Raw genomic sequence first — 24314 nt, 5'->3', positions numbered from 1 at the left:
TTCACCCCTGTTTAATGAAGGTACAGCAATAATTAGCCACCTCAATAGTGCGCAGTGGGACTTCCTCTGTCTATATATTTTGCAGCCTGCTGTTGCCGCTGAACACCTGGAAAGAGAGGAAGAGGAGAGACTCACAAAAGTGACAGAAAAGTACCTGATGACCAAAATGCTGTTTTGCATGAAGGTTTCTGCACAAGGCTTAATTCAAGAAATCCTAAAGGAAATTCAAGAAGATGCTTCAGTAAAAGAATTGCTAAAATATTCAGGCAGCTATGTTTGAGGGCAATCAGTTGGAGCTAAGGTCATTTAGTCAGACATATTAAAGGGTAAAATGCCACAAAAATGGATAGAAAGTGGAAAAAAGTGGCAAAAAAAAATGGTTGAAATGGCAAAAATGGGTTAAAAGTGCTGAAAATGACCAAAAAGCCACAAAAATGGGTAATTTTTTAAAGGGTTAAATGAGTGAATAGCTGCAAAAATCGGTTAAAATTGGTAAAAAAAATTTACAATGGTAAAAAGCATCACAAATGGGATAGAAGCAGCAAAAAAGAGGCAAAAATTGGCCGAAATGGGAAAAATGCCTCAAAATGATTCAAAACTGAAAATATGTGCCAAAAATAGTATAAAAGAGGCACAAGTAGCTAAAAAGTGGAAAAAAGTGCCTAATTTGAGTACTTCTGGGTAATAAGAAGTGGCAAAAGTTGCTAAGGGTTGGAAATAAGGGAAGTAGCAAATAGTGTGTAAAAAGTGGGGAAAAAGAAATGGCAAAAACTGAAAAAAAAAGAACTGGCAAAAGTGGAAAAAATGAAGTAGCAAAAATTGGTAAAAGAAGAAAAAAGGAATTTGCAAAAATGGGTAAAAAAAAGTGTCAAAGCCCCCCAAAATAGGTAAAAGTAAATAAAGAAAGAAAGAAAGAAAGAAAGAAAGAAAGAAGTGTAAAAAACATGGTGTAAAGCTGAAAAGGTTAAAAGTGTGAAAATTTTTAAAAAGCGGCACAAATTGCACGAAAGTGGCAAAAAATAAATGCAGTGGAAAGAAGTGAAATGGGTTGAAAAATATAACAAATAAATAATTTCATCAGAACCTTATAATAGTTTGACACACTGTCAGCTCCAAAATGAGGTAACTCTGTTACCCAGGATGCTAGCACCAATGCTACTCGTCATACACACACATTGATATCGATAAACCAAGTCTGAGGAGGGCCCATTCTCTCTGGGTTTTCAGGGGTCTAGCCATCTCTGTGGGCAGGCCAACCTTTGCTAGGTATAGCATGATTAAAATCAAACTTAAAATCTGGTTGTTCTCTTCTTCTTCTACATCTTTAGTTAACGGACTAAAGCTACTCTTTCACACTCAAACCCTTTTTAAAGAGAATCAGAGTCCTGGACCCTCTGTCTGTGTCCTAACCTTCCTGTTTTAGTGATTGTTTTCTCCTCTACATGAAAATGCATGATACTCTTCACTGGTCCTGATGCTGTTGTCCTACTAGCAGAGATGTGGGAATACAGTGACATTTTTAACCATGCTGCCCTTCTGGAAGTGCTTTGTTGTTCCTGCTGATGAGCCTGTATCAGCAGACCACTTTTCCTGACCGCTCGTACAAAATGTCTTTGCTCTGCAGGGGGATACTAACAAACCGTAGTGCCTGATGACTCCTGTCTTATTATTCCCTTTGTTTGTCCTCGCTCACACCCTCCCCCCGTGGTCTCAAACCACTGCTCACGTGTGTCTTTTATTTGTCTGTCCTCTTAAGGCTGATGAGCGGTACCGGAAGAACATCCAGGGTTCTCCTCAGTCTGCACAGACCAAACCACAGCAGCCTCCTGTGCCACCACGCTCCGAGTCTTCCTACCCGAATGGAAACTCTGCATCGGAGGCGCCCGCCATGCACCGGCCGGTGGAACCACAGGTAAGAAATATATCTTTAAACTCTGCTTTCCTCCTGATGAATTATTCCTTCTTCTCAGCTTTAACAACTTCTGTTCACAGGCAGCATTTTGAGATTATTCCTAGGTGGTTTTTGTCACTATTTTCAGTCTGCTGGAGTTTTTCTCTTGCAGGATTCAGCTCTTTTGTAACAAAATGACCCAATGGGGCACTTCAACTGGCTAAATATTATTTTTCATGTTCTTTACTTTAAAGCAACCATATCCTCTCTTGAACCCCGCATCTGTTTTTCCAAAACAAAGAGGCAGGATTGCACAACTTGTTGTAAAACATGAGTCAGAAAGTCTTGAAACCAATAAGTAAACATACATGTGGCCACATAACGAGCTTGTATGTCAAATAACATTTTTTCCTGCTTAGGGCAAAAAAAAAAAACAAATAAACATGTCTGTTTCCTGTAACTGTCCTTTTTTCCCTGCACTGAACTGCACTACACTGACTTTTGTTTGTTTTTATTTTAAACTCATGATTTCCTCTTAGGGCTTCCTATTAAAAACTTTCTATTGGCAGGTTTTAATATCATGTGGCTACAAAACGTGCTAGCATAATTGCCAAGGCTACTTTCAGGCTACTTCAGTGTGAACGCTGAGCTGGGAACAACAAACCTAGAGATAGTTGAACTTTATTCTTTCTAGAAAGACATTACTCAACATTATTCTGTATTTCGTAAGGGTATATTTGAGATCTGAATTTTAACTTTCAAAATGCCCCTTATTATAAATTAAAAGGAAAATATGTGATTGGATCAGTTTGAAAAGCTGCATGATAAACATGACAAATGTGTTAAAGTTGGCAGTATGATATAAGAGACAGGTGATTAATTATCATAATATCTGCATATTCTATTATGTTAAATGTGACCATGTCATCTTGACACTCAGACAGTGACAAGAAAGCTCACTTCTACTTTCAGTCTGATTGGTTAGTTAACATACTATTAGGCAATTAACCTGATTACCTTTAAAGATTTTTGAATAAACCTGCCAACTTAGGGTAAATTCAGAAGATGATTGTAAGGTCCATCTTATAGGGTGGGGGCTTATATTTCTCACTACAACTGCCTCTGCTAACAGTGAAAGGATTTATGACACTCTTAATCTCCCTCATGTTTAATGTATTGGAAACTTGAGTAACTTCCTGATGCCTGTTTATCCTGAATCAACAAGGTTTTAAATGTGTTATTAACATCTGAGCAGGGTGATCTGACAAGTGGACAGCCTTAATGGTAAATATGAACGCACCCCATTAATTCTGAGGATGAATTGAGATCTGACACCTTAGACTACATATGGAGGTGGTCTGGCACACCTTTACCTGCTTTAGTGTTAATGCTCATGCACCTTGGAAAACATTAGGGATCACCCCCTAAACTTTGGAAATGTATTGCCAGTGCAAAGTGTAAACCTCTGAACTTGAGCACAATCCACTTGTCATATCACCTAAAATAGATGTGAAGGCAGATTAAAATGCTTTAAACAGCCATCTTTCTGTAAATCTACTGTGAAGTGGCATCAACTCTTTGTGTTAACCTTTAACACCTTTTCTCATCATAATCTCTCTTACAGTTTCTCTTTTTAGGTGGTACTTGAGTGTTTGCTCTTTATTATGAAATGCTTACTGAATATTTTCTTGAAACATGTCATAAATCTCCTATTTGTTCTGCTTTTATATATTGTGTCTTCAGCTGAACTCTTTTAGGTTGTTTCATCTCACTTATCCCCAGACTCTTTTCAGCGTCTGGGTCGTCATCGTTCTATTTAATATCACCCATTTTAATGTGTGGTAAAAGTTCAAAAACTCCCTTTTGTTAAACTTTCTGTTGCACTGAGAATGAAATGATTACACGCCTGATTATAATTTTCTCCCATGAGAAACTGTTTCGATTGACAGGCTGTCCTCCCACTCGTCCAGGCTGACAAAAGCACCTACACTCAATGTATAATTAATTTCAATCCTTTTTTTCTATGAACACAGTGATAACTTGTGTGGTATGCTACTGTTTTGTGTTTCTATACTTTAAATTCCTCACCTTCTTTTTTTTGCACTGGTGATTACAGACATTCAAAATTCATAAGGCATAAGTTTTTCAGTGCAAGTGACTAATTCTCAGTATTCGTCATCTTCCCGGCGAGGAATTCAAACCACTAAGCATGAATAATCACAGTTCATTGAAGTTAATCTGTCTGAATATGTCACGCAGATTAAATTATACAAAACGATGCTGTAACTCAGTATAAAGCTGGTGATGCTGTAATTCACTGTTATGATATTAATTATTTGCCATAAAGTTCAAAGTGGATTAATCAGTTTTCACTCATTAGCTGCAGACATAAAGATCAGTCGAACTATTTTGTTTTAATTTTATTGCAAGTACAAAGTTCAGTGTTGACTGCATCAGTCTGGGTCATTCTGAGGTCTTCTAATGAAAGTTAATTCAATAAAAATGAAGATTAGAATCTGAACTACTTGGATTTTTCGAAATGGATGAAGCTGCAGTAATAGAGCGTTTATTATTGAAAGAGGTGATGAAATTTCCTCATGCTTAAATCAAACATTTTCCAAGTTATTTGAGCTGACTGCAGACGCCAAGGCTCTTTTCCGCATTTCTTCTAATTGCATATGACCATCATGTTTAAGGTCACAAGCTCTCTTGCCCTACATTCTGTTTTGCATGTCAGGCTTTGTTCATGGCTTGTTAATGTTATTTTTTCCATGCTTGTCCATGAGGTGGAGCTGAATCATCCTGAGACATAAACACAGTGTTAAATTGTTTTGAAGCCACTGCTGTTAAAAAAGGAAGACAAACTACAAAAAAATGCCTGTCTTTGAAAGTTTAAAACCCGTACAGTGCCTTAAAAAAAAAAAGAAAGAAAAGAAAAATACCCACTTGATATCTTACACTTTTATTGATTTTATGACTCAATCATGGTCAATAAGTAATTTCGACTAAATAAAAATATGTAAATTAAATAAGTGGTTGCATATATAATCACCCACTTTAAGGTGACTGACCTAATTCAACAGAGGCACCTATGTTGATACGTTGAAAGCTCCAGTCACTGGTTAAGCAGCACTCCTGGCTACCATTACACCATGAGGACAAAAGAACACTCCATGGTAATTGTGGAATAAAGTTCTTTGGTTTGATGAGACAAAAATGGTGCTTTTAGCCATCAGACAATGTGCTAAGTTTTGCAGACACCAAACACTGCACATCAACACAAACACACCATCCCAACTGTGAAGCACAGTGGTGGCAGCATCATGCTGTGGGGATGCTTCTCAGCAGCCGGCCCTGGAGGCTTGTAAAGGTAGAGGGGATAATGAATGCAGCTAAATTTAGGAAAATCCTGGAGGACAATCTTATTCAGTTTGCAAGAGAACTACAGCTTGGAGAAGATTTATTTTCCAGCCAGACAATGATCTGAAGCATACAGTGAAACCTACACAGAAATGGTTAAAGACGACAAGTTGAATGTTCTGGTGTGGCCGAGTCAAATCCCAGACTTTGATCCAATAGAGAATTCGTGGCTGGATTTGAAAATGGATGTTCACGCACAGTCTCAGAGCTTGAGCAGTTTTGCAAAGAGGAATGGAGTAAAGTTTCAGTGTCCAGATGTGCAAGCCTGATTGAGACCTTTCCACACAGACTCAGTGCTGTGGCTACAACCATAGGAGCATCTACTAAATACTGACTTCAATGGGGTGAATATTTATGCAGTCACCAATTTTACATTCCAGATTTCTAATTTACATTACTTTGAAAAATACGTTATCAGTTTAACATTAGAGTTTTTTGGTCATTTTTGTCCAAAAAGAAAATTATAGTGACCATGATTGATTTCTAAAATCAATAAAAGAGTAAAACATCCAAAGGTGTGAATTACTTATTACAGACCTTATAAGTACAAAATATAAAGATGGAAACAGATTGTGTAGTCTATATTTAAGGTCTCACATTTGCATGAAGTTTGTTAAAATTTTCTAGTTAAATTTATATAAAGTTATTGTTTTACAGGCATAAGCGTTACCATTCTCTCTATTTAATTCATATAGAGAAGATCTTCAGTTATCAGAATAAACTGGATGAACTTTCTCTGCACTTGTTTTTGACTAGACTACATTTTTTATAACTGCTTTATTACAATGACGATCATATTTAACAAAGTCAGACAGAGTCTGATCCACGTATTGTCTCAGGATCCACACAGCTTCATCTCACACTTTATTGCTCTGTTAAAAATTTCTTTTTGCCCTGTGCAACTCTAAACATTCAGAAGAACAACATTATGTACATGTGCATGTACTTTCATTTTGTGAGTGTTCTTGCTTCCATTGCATTATAAAGTGGGTTCTTCAGGGGCTTTGCTATGATTCGGAGCCTTTTCCAACCAAATGCCACTTAGGCTAAGTTTTTCCCAAAAAACTACAACAGCTTGAACCTAAATAATCAGATCTTTTTGTGATGAAGCCATCCAGCTTGTGTGGTGTTTTTATCTTTTACAGTTTTCTATTTACATTGCACATGTCCTAAAGTAAATGTGATGGTATTTTAACAAACCAGAGACATGACTGAATAGGACAAGTCTATTTCACAGAAGTCCCTATGTCCTACAAGTCCCTTTTACATAAAAGTCACATCCCCAACCTCACTTAGTTGGCTTAGTTGACACCCCCACATTTCAATATGGAACAACTTAAACTTGAATATAGACAGATTAACACTAGCACAAGGTTAATTACACTGGCTAAGATTAAATACAAATCCTTCTGCTTCTTATAAATCCAACTCTTAAATATAATCTCTACATTTACATCCCTGCCAGCTGTAAGGATGATATTTATAAAACTCCAGCAGATTGTTTCAAAGTAACATTTATTTAAAATACACAGAAAAGCAACATAATATCGTTATCATATACAATGTTGGATATATATGCATTATACGTTGCATTATAAATGGCTGTACACATACCCCAGTGAATAGATCTTAAAATTAAATAGCAAAAAAAAAAAAAAAAAAAAAAAAAAAACGACAAATCATTTTTTCTCTCTCATGGGAGTTATACTTAGTTAGACTGGGGGTGTTGTTCTCATAGCAGAACCTGCAAATGATTGTTTGCAGCAGGGTTATGCAAGATCAGCCTGCATAGTTAAATGATGATAGAAATTAAATTAAATGCATGTCTCAGCAGCCACACCACCACAAGCCGCAGCTGTAGCTCTGATAAATGACAAGTGAATAGCTTCCAAAATGCTCTACTTTCCAGATGTAAACCAGCGAGTCAGTGGACAGATGGCATTTTGTCGGAGCAGCACAGTTTAGCTTTGTTATTACATGTAAAACTGAGTTGCATGCAGGCTGTGCCAGGTTAAACTGGCCTATCAACCAAAGCAATGCTTTTAGCACAGGCATGTGGCCCTAAGACTTATGGCTGGTGATGCTAATGTTGCTATTGTTTTATTGTAATGTAAAGTTAATTGCTAATGTTCACCACACTTTGAATACCACCTTACTATTGTTAACCTGCAGATGCAGGGTTGAACTGTTAAGTTGTGTCAACAAGTCAGAATAAAGCAGAACTTGTGTTATCTTGACATTGGACCAAAATTAAATTTAAACTCAGACTAATGACAGTGAAATAAGATGCCTAGGAACATTCCTAGTTTTTAGAATGTATGATTTTAATGTTATGCAGATGATACTGTCTACTCATGCAGGTACAAGAAAATTATTTTTACACTTTATTTAAACTTTGAGGATACATACAGTGAGAAAAACAAAAAAAATAAATAAATAAAGGTGCCTTAAGCTTTCTGACAAAGCAGATTGCCTTGAACCAATCAGGATATTGAAAGCTGATGTTTTAGGCCCCTCTAAGGCTCCAATTAAACAAACACCTAGACACCCCAAGTACTTGTCATTGAAGACTTTTACAGTGGAGTTCCTCAGGGTATTAATTTAGGCCCCTCCATCTCAAGGCAACATTTTAAGCCGTTTTAGTCCCAGTTAAACAAACACCAGAAGGTACCCCAAAATGCTTGTCAATAACAGAGGAGTTCCACAAGGTACTGTTTTAGGCCCCCTAAAGGCTCCAATCTAACAAACCCCAAAGATACCCCGAAGCCCCTGTCTTTTTCACATTGCACTGCATGCAGACTGACCCCTCCTCCCCTCATATGTTTTTATTGTTTGTAAGGTCCGTTCCCATCTGGCTGCTCTTAAAAACAACGTGGCCTCATCAAACTCTTCTGCCACCACCCCACCCCTCGTGTCACGGTCACACTCCTTCACAGAGCCGCTCGTCCCTAGCTTTGAAAACCTTCAGCTTCGCAAAAGCCAGGAACCCCATCAACACCATCACCCCTCATCTTCATCACCATCCTCCTCATTATCAACGCCTGCACACACTGACCCACAACACCACGCTCAGGCTAGGCCCTCGCCCCATGAGCCTGCCCCTTCAGAGGAAGTCCCACCCAGGGTAAGGACAGGAAGAAAACCCCAGGTGTAGAGTGGCAGCGGTCACTTCAGTTAACTGACAAAATGTGATTTTTGTAGAGATCTCATCAGTTTGATCAGTTGAATTCATTTTTCAGTTCTCTGCCTGATTCTTGCTGAAATCAATAATTCATATTTTATTGAATTTTCTGTCTTAGCCATCAGAGGAATCATAGTCTCTCTACTGAGATCCACACTGGCTTCTCATTACATTTAAAGATCTAGCCTAGGCGTCGTTATCGTAAACCACGAGAATCCTGCCCTGACCTCTTTATCAACCAACACGTGGTATTACGATGATGCTTAAACACTCCTGCTGCCTCACCAGCCTTACTGTACAAGCCCAAAATGGTATACTGTAAAAATAGCTGTTGAAAGATTAAAAAATAAGAAAATGCAGAGAAAATTATGTGTTTAGAAAACAGTCTCCCTGCCTGAATGAATAGCAAGCTGGTCACTGAGTACAGGAGAGACAGGAAACTATATCTTACCACCCCCAAAAGTTTAAATTTACTACACAGTCAAAGTTAGATGCCCACTAGAAAAACAAGCCTGCTGTTATAAACAGAAATGCTGCCAAGCTGAACCACAACCCTGACAGGACTTAAATGTACAGCACGTAAAGACTGAATACATCATTAAGATCTGCCCAAGTATCATTATGATCTAAATACAGAGGAGAAGCATGTTTAGCCCTTCCTAAACATCAGTCCACATCCTTTTCCATTTCTCCCTTGTTGCTAAACTAAACATAATAATGCCTCTATATGTTAATCTTAACTACGCTGGCTGCTTTGGCTGGAAGTTAAATGCTTATTGTGTTGGTTGCTACTAAATATTCTGCTTTGGTTTTACTAAATTTACACATGATGAAGAAAGGGGAAATTTGGAGATAGTCCTGTTTCACAGTGGTGCTCTTGGGTGTGGTTCAAATGCAAATTTATTACATTTAGATAAAACATATACATTTTTCTCCTACTGTGTCTTTCAAAGTTAAGTTTAGATGACATGAAACATGAGACACATGAGACACGAGTGGTGTTAAGGAAGGTAGTATCGGCGTTGTCACTACCTGGAGCTTGCATGTACGAAGCCTGGGTCTGTTGAAGGTGGAATGCTGTTTAGGCTGTGTGGGCCATGTTGTACGATAGGTAAGATGATGTCTCCGTGCTGGCATGGTGGGTGGTGAGAGCTGGCATGGCCCACTGGAGGTGGCATGGAATAATTGGACGAAACACTGATGAAGGAGGGTTCCTACTTGACAAACCTGGTGAAGTGCGGGTTTCTTACTACCCGTCGGTCTGCACGGTTGACTTGTAGAGGCAAATAGTATGGATTAGGGATTTCTTCACTGAGTGCTGATCCTCTTTATAGGGCACAAGTATCTTGTGTTTTATTCAGCATAGATGACATGAAAAGGTCCAAGAGTACAACTTATGGTTAACCACATTTTTCGTATCGATTATTTAAAATCCTGATCTAATTCATATCAAAGTGGTTAATGTGACTGCATATTATATTAAGCTGATAAATATAGGTTGTGGTAGCCTGTTAGCTATTTAGCAGCTTGGTCAGCTAGCAAACTGCCATATGGTCTCTCCAAAATATACTGCAAAATTTCAAATTTTCAACATATTCAAGGCACATTCTGTATGAAAATATTACTGAGAGGAGGAGTTTCGCATGGATGTCGGGCATCACGGAGATTCTGTGTGAAATGGATGGACTTCCTGTTGACTTACTTCCGTAACCATATGTATGTGGGAATGAGACATAAGGAGGAGACTCACAGACTCTGCTGCACAGATTTCACTTCTCTGGCTTCTGATGATGGTTTCAAGCAGACTTTAATACGATAGACAGACTGAAATGACAAAAATGCAATTCTGGCTAGAATCTAAAAAGAACAGAAGCAGTTGCTGGACATGAACCAGGTCACCTGACAATTGCACGTCCTTGCGATGTGACCATTGCACATGTGCAGAACACCATCGTGACAGAAATACATTACATTGTTCAGCTCTATGCGGAAGTGAAAAAAGCGGGTGTTTTGGAAGCAGGTATTAATGTTTTGATAGGTCCAAATCAGTTTTAAAGCAAATGTGAAAGATTTCAGCTCTTTTGATTACTGTTTGTTATCAGACATATATTTTCTTATTTTAACAAATTTGGTGGCCATGACTGGTGAAGTACTCAAGGTTTAATGAAAGTCAATCATATCATACAGTTGAATCACAATCTAGCAAACAACCTTCTTGATGTTTCCCTATAATATGGATTATTTGCTAAATTATATATACAGAGAAAGACTTTAAGTTTTCACAAAGATCTGGTTGATGCAAACCTTTACTGAATATTAAATGAAATGCTGCAGTGTTTTCAGTATTTTATGTGCGTTCATCAAGGATATGACCGGATATCAGTGTGTTTATATGTGAGCTGGTCATTGTCTTTATCATGAAAGGTTCCTGTCAGGACTACATCAAGGTCTCCAGTGTTGTCTAGGCGAGACTCACCTCATCACCATGGCAGCGCCTCGCAGAGCAGCCATGCTGTGCACCGTAACACTGCCAGGTAAACAAATAACACTTCTGATTTGTGTACTTCCTTTGAGAAGAATGGAGCTTGTGTGGTGTCACATGGCTGACCTATGTTTAATCATAATGAATAGTTAAGTATGGAGGTCCACTGGGTGTAACATTTATGAATAATAAAGCCATAGCAATTTCATATAAATCAGCATATCACTTGCTAATGATGCAAAAACCAGAGCAGTTAATTATTATAGGGTTTTAAATGACTGGTCAATGTAATAACATATTGATTGATCTTATTATAAATCTACATACTCTACATAGATAATGCCAACAGCTAAACAGTGTATGTAGTTGAACCAGGCCCGGAATGGTGCCCTGTGGGACTTTGATGATTTCATGTTAGAGAATATGAGTGCAGCTGCTCTGGGTTTTAAGAGAACACTAAATGATCAGTCAAGGACTCTGACGCAAATGAGATCTTTGAGAAGTTAAATTCACAATGTCAGTCTGTAAAAGAAAGTCATTTTCTGCCTACGGGAGAAAAGTCTGAATGCTGTGAAGCTGTGTGAAGCCCGGCTGCTGTTTTTCAACCATCTAATTAAAAAGACATGAAAAAGAAAGACTTCTCAAAGGCTCAGGAAAAACACTCTCACCTTGTTAGGGGATGGATCACATACTTACTCAGGATTGTGTCTGTACATTCACTGCATCGAGTGCCTTCACTGTGTCTGTGCTGCTCCCGTCTTTGTCTACAGAGATGTGTGGGAGGATTTATGTAATAGTGCTTGCTGTCTAACCTCATGATAGTTATTTAGTTGTGTGACAGTGTGTATGCACATTTTTCTATTTTCAAACCTCAGGTTTCCTCATGAGATTCTTTATTTGTGGTTTATCTTCCTTCTGTGAACTCTGTGGGTTTTTATATCTAGAAAAAAAAAAAGGTAGATCCTTGAAATATTTAAAAGTTTGCTTTAAATGTTAATCCAAATTAAATGACCTCTGTCTGTGTTACTTAACTACTCATATTTAGAGCAGCAGTGGATAGTGTTTCCTTTTTCTTTCCTGGGATGTAAATGAATTTTTTTTTAGCTTTTTTAAAGAGCTGCACATTTGGAGGAAGATAGGTTCCCTACATATGGTCCAGCCTAACCACAAGATCATCAGCACCCATTTTTTAGCATTGTTTTAGGTTTATATTCCTCTAATATAATATAATATAATATAATATAATATAATATGTGCACAAATTTTCGCTGGGATATTTATATAGTAACCAGCAAGTTAAAGGTACAGTGAGTAAAATTGGGAATCTTGGCAATATCTAACAGCCAGAATCCTTAACTTTAGAAACTAAGTACGTAAACTTCTCTTTGTATAGCACATTTAGAAAAGCTTTCAGCTCATTTAAGTACTTCCCAAAGAAAGCAAAATAAAAATGACTTAACAATATAAGCAGGAGGTCATGGACAAGAGATAGTAACACTGCATAGACTACAAATATAAGGAAACAAAAAAGATGTAGCTCAATTTAGACTAATTTTTTAATCAGTATCAAAAGCCAAGGAAAAAAGGTGGATTTTTTTAGCTGAGCCCTGAGTGAATGTCAAGTGTAACCTCTAATGTGGAGAGATAGAATGTTCCACAGTCGAGGGCATGCCACTGAAAAAGCACAGTCACCTCTGACCTTTTGCTGGACCTTGGGAATAGGAGATTAAAGGTCTGATAAATAGGAGGGAGTTACAAGGCTATTAATATCAATTACATCATCCATGACAGACTTACAGGGTTCCTACAAACTATTTAAAATCAGATTCAAGACTTTTTAACACCTCTCAAGGATCTGTGGTAAACCTGGACTTAAGTATTTTAGTATTTTTTCCATTTAAACCTCACAGAAAATCATGCAGATTTTGTCCAGCATGGTGCTGCAAGATTACAGTCTTATTCTGAGTTAATAAAATGATATGATTTTTTACACTCTGTGGATTGAAAAAAAATATTATGGTTCAGTTATGCCACTTTTTCCACTAAATACTACTATATTTTGCACAATGTACCTACCAAGTACAGCCTAGTTCATAGTGCCATATAATCTGTGATGTTTACGCCCATGTGACTTTTTGCCTTCACGATGAACTTTGATGAGGCGTTAGGGGCATGAAGTGATCCCTGAGCTGTCATTGGAGGCAGTAACAGAGGCTTAAAAGACGCAAAAAGGGAACAGCAGAGCAGCAGGGGAGCACAACACTGTTTGTGTATAAGTAGAGCTCCCCTTGTGTTGTGTTTTTCTTGCACATGTCATATCGCTTCACAGCAATATCAGTGTGAATATCTCAAAGCAGAAAGATGGCTAAGCATCATTATGCTGCTGTGAAAGCACATGTGTTTACATGATCATTTTGTAATAAAAGCTGTGGTGAAAGGTGGTTTCATCATTCACTTGTCCTTAGTTTTGCTTCTTTCCAAGAGAATTTAGGCTTGTACTATGCTATGGTAAAAAAAAAAAAGGGTTTGTTATGAAACCAAAATATATACCCCAATCATAATCTGCTGACATTTCAAATTTTCATGCCTCGCACGAAACTGATCACATTGAAATCAAATCAAATCACATAAGACAGTAACTCTAGTGCAGCCCTACCAGTTAGAGGATGTCCCAATCGATTGTTTCCTCTCTGACTTGTATAACTCCTGTGTCTGTTGGTTCTTCAGCGCTGCAGAGCCACGGCTGCTGTGGGAGCGAGTGGAGAAACTGGTTCCCAGACAGAACAGCGGCAGTGGAGGCTCCAGTTCCTCCAGCAGCTCCAGTAACTCCAGCTCTCACCCCGGCTCTCACTGCGGCTCTGGAGAGAGGTTCAGGGCCCGCTGTGAGTCCAAACACACAAATCAGCACTTCGGCACAAGCAGGATGCTTACAGTATAACTCAAACTCTGCCTTAGTATACAGTCTTGCTGAAGTGCACGATGATTTAGCAACCGAATACTGACCTTTTTACCTCCACCCTCTTCAGCCTCCTCCAAATCAGAGGGCTCACCCCTCCAACGGCCAGAGAACGCTGGGAAAAAACCAGAGGAGAGGAGAGACTTGGTCAGGCCGAACAGACCAGCGGTGAGACCCACAGCAGACTAGCCAGAACTTTAGCTTGATAGCAGGCATAGATCTACACCTAGAACCTCTGGACTGTGTGATGAATGGGTCTGGTTCCTCCTTGACTTATGTGCGACTGAAAATAAAGTAGCTCCTTAGGATTTTGTGTTTATCCTCCTCTAGAGTGATTTAACAACATATGAAGTGGTTGTTTCATTTTGGGACTGATCTCTGGCTGCATTTAACGCTTCTTTTCTCTCCACTGACCAGCAGCCATCTTTAATCATGCCTTCTCTAACCCTGACAAAAACTTTTCTTTCTCTACTTTACTGTTTTTCATCTCTACAGCTCTTATTATTGTCTCATTATTATTATTAATCTACTAACCTTACCTACAGTTGCTTGAAGAGCATCTGCTGTGCTGTGTGCCAGCTAACCCTTTTCTTATCTTCATCTGTCGGCTTTACTGCTCTCACGTTGGCTTCTCATTGGCTGGTTTTCCTCTTTAACCTTACTTTTTCTCTTCAGCAGCTTTTGGTTCCCTGCTTTATGGCTCACCTATAAAATACCCAAATTAAAAAAATGACACTATTAGATGGCTTTTTAACTTATTTTAAATGCCAACTTCTTACCTTTAGGACCTCACGGCCCTGGCCAAGGAGCTGCGTGCAGTGGATGACGTTCGCCCTCCAAATAAGGTGACAGATTATTCATCATCCAGTGAAGATTCAGACACCACTGATGATGATGACGATGAAGAGGTGGACCAGGAGGCAGGTGAAGAGTCGACCTCTGGCCCAGAGGATTCCAGAGCTGTGTATGTACACGACTCTTGCCTCCAATTTTTCATCATCATCATTTTATTCTACACTCTAACACAGATGAAGAAGTCAAAATTCACACATAATGTGACGTCTTTGTGCTGAATAGCTTCTCTTTTTCCTGCAGATCTTCCAGGTTGAGTAATGGAGAAACAGAGTCGGTGAAAACAATGATTGTTCATGATGAAGGCGAGAGTGACGCAGGCTCCACGCCCTGCAAAGACAGCACGCTGATCGTCAGACAGGTACTGGCTGAAGGGGAAAAAGCAAAGTCTGTCCAAACAAACCAGTCATTAGCTCACGTTTCCAGTTCTGTTGTGCATTTTGTTCATCATACCCCAAATGTTTTTTTTCCAACTTTGTTTTGCTCATGATCTGGTCTTGTGTTTGCTGTTATTATTTTTAGCAGCTTAAAGAATAGATTCGTATCAATAGATTATGCATACATAAAGTCACAGAGTTTTGCTGTTTCTTAATGAATTTTGGGAACATTTCCCCTACTAAAACCTGTATCAACCTTGTTCAATGTTATTAGCCAGTGCTAACCTCACTAGAAGTTCCCCATATTATGCTCTAAAAGAGGATTGTAGAAGACCTATAATCAGGTCTGTAAAAATACTAAAGTGGACTCTTTTTTTTAACAAGCATCATCATCTTTCCCTAAACTTAACCGAGTAGTGATGGTGCCTAAACTTAACCAAACTGCAACAGTTTCAGACTGTTTCAAAAGATCATTAGGAATTAAGAGTTAGAAATAATTTGACACTGAAAGTTTGTTCCATTCAAGACATCAACAATGGTCTTGGCAAATCCAATAACAGCAATTATATGGATTAACATCTCTAAAAGTTAGAGCTGCAATTTCAGCTGTCAGATGCTACAAGCGAAGTTAACAGTCCTGGGGGGGGACGAGGGATCGTTACTCTTGAGCTCTGTGGTGACGACAGATGGCACCATGTGCATCATTTGGCACCTCATCAGCCAGGAAGGCTGAGCATTTGATCAAAATTTAGATAAGATTGCATTAAATCCAACTGCAATTTTCAAATCAGAGAGGGTGCAATATTTTACCAATCTGAAATAAGTAAAAAAAAATAAAAACATAATAACAAAAAATAAATAGATAAAAATAAATTTATTTGCAGCAGTTATTTTTAGAATGGTTTACAAAACATCCTTTTTTCCTTGTTTTTCTTAACCAAAATTAGAATGACATAAAAATAATCAATCCCTACAGTATTGTATAATTTGTCTACTATTGTGTTGGTTACAATAACGGATGATTTATTGCTTGTGTTTGTTGGAAAAAAAATGTAAGATGAGGAACTTTAAAAATAATTGCATATTAAATTGCAATTAGTGTAATGCAGTTCAGTTAATGAATTTTCCCATAGATTCAGCCCTATCAGCCAGTAGAAATTTTCCAAAAATTTCAGTTCCAGCTGACAGTTTCCACCTATAGCGCACAGTCACTGTGTGCTCTTGTAACTTAAAATGTAGAATTTAAATACTTAGTGCTAAAATGTCTGGATTTGAACCCTAACTTAACCCTAACTCTTAACCTTAACCCTAACAAGTCCGTAATTGATTTTGCTGTTTATTCTATGAATGACATGTTGCAACAGATCTGTAAAAAAGGACTTAAAATTAACCAAAAAAAAGGAAAGTATTAAAAGTGGATCTGGCTACATTACAGTCTACTAACATGAGTTTTCTTCATACCTGTAGAATAGCCATTGTAGTTTGCCCTTTGCTCTAGCTAACACCTTCCCGTCCCCTGAACTGATCAGGAACACATCTAGACCCAAAGTCGTGTACCCCTCTTTCTACTTCCAGAGTGCAGGTGACAACAGAAAGCGTGCGGTTCCCGGTCCGGGCCAAACTCAGACCCCAGGCCTGATCACAGGCTTTGCCCCAAGTCCTGGGTCAATGCCGGGCCCGGGCCTCATCCACCACACCCCCAGCCCCCACCATCATCATCACCATCATCACCATCACCCCACACAGCACTTGGACAGGAACGGCTTTGCAGGCCGCATCCACCACCTCCCAGACCTGATCCAGCAGAGCCATCATTCCTCCCCCTCCTCCTCTGCATCCAACTCCCCCTCCTCCTCAAGCCTTGCCAGCCCCTGCATGTCCCCTCAGAGTCCCCTGGACAAGCTCGGCCTCCTCACAGAGGTATGTCCCCAAGGCCCAACAGCAAAAATATCTTAGGGTTTCTACTTTTTTATCTCCTTGGAGAAAATAGCAATCTATGCTTCAACACGGCAGCGAAGAACTATAAATGGTTGTCACGGTGGTTCTTGTCCATTTGTTTGTATATTTTAAGGGCCAGTCAGTCAATTTTTTCTGTAATGAATTAGTTGGGTTTTATTTCAGAGAAATTGTGCTGAAAGAAGGCAAAATTTAGGAAATCATTATGACATTTAAACTTAAGTTTAAAGAAAAATAGAGATAAAGCTTTTTTTGTCCTACAAAGGTCATCTTTTAGAATTACTTTGTTTCAACAACAGTGTTAAATGCCTCCTCTTTGAGTTTTGTATTTGTGATCACAAGAGCTTTAACAGAAATCTTTTAGAGTCAGTGTCCTCCGAGGCTCACTGAGGGTTTATTAGCTTTCCCACAAACATCTAAATCTCATTTTGCTCCTTCATGTCCCCTATTTTCAGCAAACAAGTCATATGTTCACATTCCCCAGATAATAAATCATAGCAAACAGGGCAGTTAGAAGCACGATGGCAAGTATATTTCCCATGAAAGTACTATTTTTATCTCCATTTTGTTTTCCTTTTGTTCTTTTTGTCAACATTACTCATTGTGTTTTATCCTCAAACAGTGTTTGCATTCTCTTGTTAGTATTTATAATTTTGAATGCCCATTTGTACTTGCATGTGCCACATGTAAACACACCTTGGTTTGCCTGCTTTGTCTATTTTATATCCATCCTTATGTGTTTGCATCTTTTATGTGAATATTTTTAGCAGTTTCTCAGAAATATCAAATTTAATCCTGTGATATTCTGTCTCCACTGAGTCTTGTCCTTCTCTCACTGTAGAGCCAGTCTAGTAACAACATGCAGAAACACAAGTCTTCTTCCTCCTTCACTCCGTTCATCGACCCACGCCTCCTTCAAGTCTCCCCATCCACCGGCAGTGCCCTCAACAACGTTGGTAAGTCATGTGTCCTGTTGGCCGCTGGATCGGGTTAACAAGCACTCTATTGGTACTTTTAGCTGTCTTTTAAATGAAATGTCTGTGTACATTCTCATTCATCCAGGTCAGGGTTTTCCAAATCTTGGATAATTGGATTTGGATAACTTTTCATTGAGAGTTCCTAAAAAGGAGCTCCGAGAACAAAACTTTAAAAAGCTGCTTTAAGGTGCTGAGCTACTTTTCATTTGAAAGTCAGACTCAGCAAGACTAGGTCTTTGAAAAATAGTGAAGACCTCAATAGGAGCATTTGCTTTCTGCATCAGCAGTTTTCCCCTCATGATAATTAAGTTTGAGCTATCACAAAACATACCACTAGTTAAGAATTTATTTAAGTGTGTAGTCTAACATCAGACCAATGACAGACAAGGAAAGAGTAAACACAAATGGTCAATCTTAGTAGTGAAATAAAGACCCATAGTAATCCAAAACAGGGTGAAAGATCCTCAGTTTTTGGAGACTTTCAAAGTAAAGTTAATGCCAAAAGCAGCCACTTTAACCTCCTAAGACCCACATTCAAGACCCTTTCATTTAGGCTTTCCTACAACATAGTCATAGCTTCTGCTATTAGAATTTTTTGAAAAAATTTTCTGAAATGTCAGTTGAAGTTTGACTTATTTTCTTGAAATGTTAGGAAAAATTACTGTTTGGATTTTTAGGGGAACTTGCTTGGAAACTTTAAAGTTTTTTCATGTATAGTGAGGGAATATGTTTGCATACTTTGGAAGGTTTCAAGTTTTGGGAAATTTGGCCTGAATTATTATTATTGTGTTTTGTTTTGTTTTGTTTTGTTTTCATTTTTCAGGGACATTGGGAAAATTGTGTGTTGAATTTTTTTGGAAATTTTCAGGCATTTTCATTGAAATTTGGGAAATGTATTTGAAATTTTGGGGAATTTGATGGGGGTGTTGTTCTTTGAAATTTTAAATTTTTCTTTGAAATTTTCTTTGAAATTTTCTTGTGAAAAATTCAGAGAATTCGTTTGACTGTTTGTCCGTCATTTTCATGGAATTTTGAGGAATATATTTGTTAACTTCAGGGAATTTGCTCAGAAATTGTTGGGGCATTTTGCATAGAAATTAGTGAGTTTGTTAAACCTTTTTTAGGAATTTACATGGAATCTTTTGGAGGTAAAAATAGTCCCCAAATGTTTTGGAATTCTCCAAAACATTTGGGGACTATTAGAACAAATTTTGGATGTTTTTTCATAAAATACTTTGAAAACATGATGAACAATTTTCACAGACATTTTGGGTGATTTCTTTGAAATTTTAGGGATTGTGTGTGGATTTTGAACAGGAAATGTTCAAGAAATTCCTTGTCAAAGAAAAGCCTGATGTTTTAACTCTTCAGGCCCTACTTATCTAATAAATGTGGGAGAAACCAAAAATGCAAATCAAATGAAAGCTTAAGTGTAAGGATGTTAAGCTATGTGTTTGCAGAGCTTGTTTCCTGTAAAGCTTAAAAACATTTTTTTTCATTAATGGTCTTCCTGTTCCTATTTTTCCCAAGATGACTGGCCATCTTTGAGGCCAAATCTTTCCAGCCTTAAAGCCTGTGTTTAGAAAGCCATTACCTCACCTGAAACAGCTGGTGACCAGCCATTGACCCCTGAAGTCTAACAGATTGTTCATCTTGCACTGAAGCACAGATTTGATGAGTTTCAACTGCCCTACAAAAATCCAGATGGTTATTTAGGGGAGGCTAATAGAGAGGAGGTGATACTATGCCAATGTTGCAGATGCTTTCGAAGGCTGCATAACTTTTTATGTATCCAAACACTTATAACTCATAAATGTTCTTATCTTGTACTGTTGATCGTAGATGAGTGACCTTTAATTACTTCTCTTACAGTCTGTAGTACCAGTCCTTTTTAATTTATAAGTATAGGATTAATTCCTGGTTGTCAAGTCAAGCTCTTATTTCATTGATTTCATAAATCTACTCTAACAGCGTTCAATGTCAGCATGTGTCTGAAACAATCCTGTTCTCAGATCTACTTCCTGTTCTAATGTCTGACCATGTGACTGATCCCCACCCCGCCCGGTAAATTCTACATCCTACACTGTCCTACCTAAGCCCTTCCCTTTGACCTTTTAGGCTATGCCAATGACGCCCGGCTGGCAGAGGCACTGAGGGCCGACCCGTCTCGGAAAGGTTCTGTGGTCAACGTGAACCCGGTAAACACTCGCCCACAGAGCGACACACCCGAGATCCGCAAATATAAGAAGAGGTTCAACTCTGAGATCCTGTGTGCTGCACTTTGGGGTGTGTAAAAACTCATTCTGCATGTTTTAAGAGAATCACTTAGCTGTTTTATCAGTCTATGTGTATGCATTTCTGTAATTATTTTCATTATCAGTAGTAGCAACAGTAGTAGGAGTAGTTGTTAATGTGCTTTTCGTACAAACTCTTATTCCAAAAACAGTTGGGACAATTTTTGCACATGATCTCAATGATCTTGCACATGGGTGAGAACATTTAGTTATTTTATTGGATTTAAACATCAAAAGGATTAAAATTGATGATAGTGTTTGACTGCAATTTATCACTTCTTTTATATGTTGATCCTAAGTGGGCTCCAACCATTTTTTTATACCAATGGGGTGGGAGGGGGGGATCAAAGCAAAAAGGGTCAAGGGAACCCCGGGTCTAGAGCAGTTGTTCCCAAAGTGGGGGTCAGAGACACTACAGGGGGGATTGCAGGATACTTTCTTAAACTGATTCCCATTTAAATTAAAAACATAGTTATTAAGTGAGATTGGTGTATAAATGTAAGTGAAATGTTCAGATCCTCCCAAAAATATAAATTTGCACATGATGCCTTATGTAACCTCATATGCTTTAACCACCTCCAGGGCAGGTGGGAGTCCCTGCTCTCTGATGCTATTATTTTGGGTGTCAAGTTTGGGAACCTCTGGTCTAGAGGACAACAGAATTGAATTTCACAACATTTTTTCCCTATCACTTTTCACCTGTCATCTTTTAAATATTGCAGTCTTCAAATTGAAATAGTGTGTATAATACAAGGGAAAAAACAATTGAACTTATCAGTTGGAACATTAAACATGTTGTCTTTTTCGGGTATTTAGATGAATATAAGTTGAAAAGGATTTGCAAATATCTATATTCTGTTTTAATTAGCTTTTTACACAATTTCCCAACTGTTTTGGAATTGTGGTTTGATCTAAATCTTTGACTCTGTGACTTTTGCGCATAGCTTTAGCTTCAACAATCTATGTTTTCATATTTATTGCTATTATATTCATATTTTTCGAATACTTAAATTTCTCTTCATATTTCTAGATTTTCTACTGAAATATGGTAAATAAAAACAACTATAACAGGCCATTTTCTCCCCCTTTGGATAAATTAAGTATTTTTTCAGGAGTAGAGGTAAAAGGAGCAGTAGCAACATTTGTACTCCTGTAGTTATGAAAATGTAAATTTTGTTCATCAACACAATAGGTTTGCTTACCTATAATAATAATAATAATATACCAAACCACTGTATAGTTATGTACATCAAATTTGATTATTAAAATATTTACAACTAATGTAAGTGTTACAAAATCATTTACATGTCCATAGGTTTATTTTTCTCTTTCTGGCCTTTTTAAATGAAATATTTTTACATTATCTCAGAATTTGCATCATCATCATCAGTATATATGGACCTTGTTTAAAGTGGCAGGAATGTGTGCAAGAGAGAAAACATCTCAACATAAATTGTCTACAGCTCATGTTGTTTCTTTTAACTGTGCTGATCTATGCATTCACCACCAGGGGTCAGCAGCATCCCTCTAAAACTTAATACTACATTTTTCTGCCTGATCTGCACTCTGGATTTCCATCTTTGGTTGATGATGTTAGTTTTTCCCTCACATTTGTGTCTTTGTGTGTTTGTGAAGGAGTGAACCTGCTGGTGGGAACAGAGAGTGGTCTGATGCTGTTGGACCGCAGCGGTCAGGGGAAGGTTTACCCTCTGATCAACCGACGGCGTTTCCAGCAGATGGATGTCCTGGAGGGGCTCAATGTCCTGGTCACTATATCAGGTTTGTACTGTCAATACATACAAAAACATACAAACAAAACGAGATTAATCATACATACAGTTGAAACCAGGATTTTACATACACTATATAAAAAGGCACATAAACTTTTTTTCTCACTGTCTAACATTAAATCAGTTTAAACTTTTCCTGTATTTGGTCAATTAGGATTACCAAAACTATTTCTATTTGCTAAATGCCAGAATAATGACAGAGATCATTTTTTAGACAATTTTTTATTATTTTCTTGAGAGTCAGAAGTTTACATACATTTCATTAGTATTTGGTAGCATTGCCTTTAAGCTGTATGACTTGGGTCAAACATTTTGGATATGCTTCCACAAGCTTCTCACAATAGTTTGCAGGAATTTTCGCCCATTCCTCCTGGCAGAACTGGTGTAACTGAGCCAAGTTTGTAGGCCACCTTGCTTGCACGTGCCTTTTCAGCTCTGCCCATACATTTTCAATGGGATTGAGATCAGGGCTTTGTGATGGCCACTCCAAAACACTGACTTTGTTATCCTTAAGCCACTTTGTAACCAGTTTGGCAGTATGCTTAGGGTCATTGTCCATTTGGAAAACCCATTTGCGCCCAAGCTTTAACTGCCTGGCTGATGTCTTGAGATGTTGCTTCAGTATTTCCACATAATGTTCTTTCCTTATGATGCCATCTATTTTGTGAAGTGCACCAGTCCCTCCTGCAGCAAAACAATCCCATAACATGATGTTGCCACCCCCATGTTTCACAGTTGGGATGGTGTTCTCAGGCTTGCAAGCTTCCCCCTTTTTTCTCCAAATGTAACGATGGTCATTATGGCCAAAAAGTTCAATTTTAGTTTCGTCAGACCACAGAACATGTCTCCAAAAATTAAGGTCTTTGTCCCTGTGTGCATTTGCAAACTGTAATCTGGCTTTTTAATGTTTCTTTTGGAGTAATGGCTTCTTCCTGGGAGAGTGGCCTTTCAGCCCATGTCGGTACAGGATTCGTTTGACTGTTGATAATGACACACACTTACCAGCTTCAGCCAGCATCTTCGCAAGGTCTTTTGCTTTTGTTCTTGGGTTGAGATGCACTTTTCAGACCAAAGCATGTTCATCTCTGGGACACAGAACCCATCTCCTTCCTGAGCGGTATGATGGCTGGAAATTCCCATGGTGTTTATACTTGCGTATAATTGTTTGAACAGATGAACGTGGCACCTTCAGGCGTCTTGAAATTGCACCCAAGGATGAACCAGACTTGTGCAAGTCCACAATTCTCTTCCTGATATCTTGGCTGATTTCTTTTGATTTTTCCATGATACACAAAGAAGCAGTGTGTTTCAGGTGTACCTTAAAATACATCCACAGGTGTGCCTCTAATTAACTCAAATGTTGTCAATAAACCTATCAGAGGCTTCCAAAGACATGACATCATCATCTGGGCTTTCCCAAATTGTTTAAAGGCATAGTAATCTTAGTGTATGTAAACTTCTGACTTTGAAGAAAATAATAAAAATTGTCTAAAAAAATCCTTTTCTCATTATTCTGTCATTTAGCAAATAGAAATAATTTTGGTAATCCTAATTGACCAAAAACAGGAAAAGTTTAATCTGATTTAATGTTAGACGATGAGGACAAAAAAGTTTATGTGCCTTTTTATATAGTGTATGTAAACTTCTGGTTTCAACTGTAAACTGAAAAGATGTTCATATTACACTCAGTGCTGTACCACAAATCTAATCAGACAAAGTGTTAATCAATGAAAGCATTGACACTGAAGCAATGTACAAAACTTTTTACAGCAAGTAGGGCTGCCCAAATACAACAAAAATTCTGATCACTTTTTTAATGATTAATATTGAGATCACAACTATTAAACACTGATTTTACATCTGCATCACATACTTTTTAAGAACTTAAAACACTCTTAGCACCTTGAAAATAAGTAATAAATACATTTAATATGAAGAAAAAATCATTAATATGTAAAATCATTACATATAATTACAGTGAATAGACAAAAAATAAATAACCCGTATTCCAAAAAAAGCTGGGATGCTGTGTAGAATATAAATAAAAACAATGCAATAGTTTTTTAATCTTATAAAGCCATATTTCATTCACAATAGAACATAAACACATCAGAAACTGAAACTGAGACATTTTACCA

At 37.9% G+C, this 24314-nt stretch overlaps 1 protein-coding gene across 6 annotated transcripts in view; it reads left to right on the top strand.

Moving 5' to 3' along the window:
- Positions 1 to 24314, top strand: part of LOC121522281 (mitogen-activated protein kinase kinase kinase kinase 4-like) — a 149266-nt gene that overhangs the window by 108391 nt on the left and 16561 nt on the right. For 2 of the 6 annotated variants that reach the window (XM_041806472.1, XM_041806470.1), the window contains 11 exons: positions 1757 to 1912; positions 8151 to 8435; positions 10917 to 11026; positions 13702 to 13856; positions 14001 to 14098; positions 14716 to 14894; positions 15026 to 15143; positions 16735 to 17079; positions 17957 to 18071; positions 20211 to 20378; positions 22022 to 22165. In XM_041806472.1, coding sequence (XP_041662406.1) covers positions 1757 to 1912; positions 8151 to 8435; positions 10917 to 11026; positions 13702 to 13856; positions 14001 to 14098; positions 14716 to 14894; positions 15026 to 15143; positions 16735 to 17079; positions 17957 to 18071; positions 20211 to 20378; positions 22022 to 22165 — 1873 coding nt within the window. The remainder of the gene's footprint in view (positions 1 to 1756; positions 1913 to 8150; positions 8436 to 10916; positions 11027 to 13701; positions 13857 to 14000; positions 14099 to 14715; positions 14895 to 15025; positions 15144 to 16734; positions 17080 to 17956; positions 18072 to 20210; positions 20379 to 22021; positions 22166 to 24314) is intronic. The other 4 variants (XM_041806471.1, XM_041806473.1, XM_041806475.1 and 1 more) reach the window with 4 other exon arrangements.

Source organism: Cheilinus undulatus, linkage group 15, assembly GCF_018320785.1.
Source record: "Cheilinus undulatus linkage group 15, ASM1832078v1, whole genome shotgun sequence".
In the NCBI taxonomy this organism is placed as follows: Eukaryota; Metazoa; Chordata; class Actinopteri; order Labriformes; family Labridae; genus Cheilinus; species Cheilinus undulatus.
The sequence above is the reverse complement of the archived record's forward strand: the minus strand, read 5'-3'. Positions and strand labels throughout refer to the sequence as shown.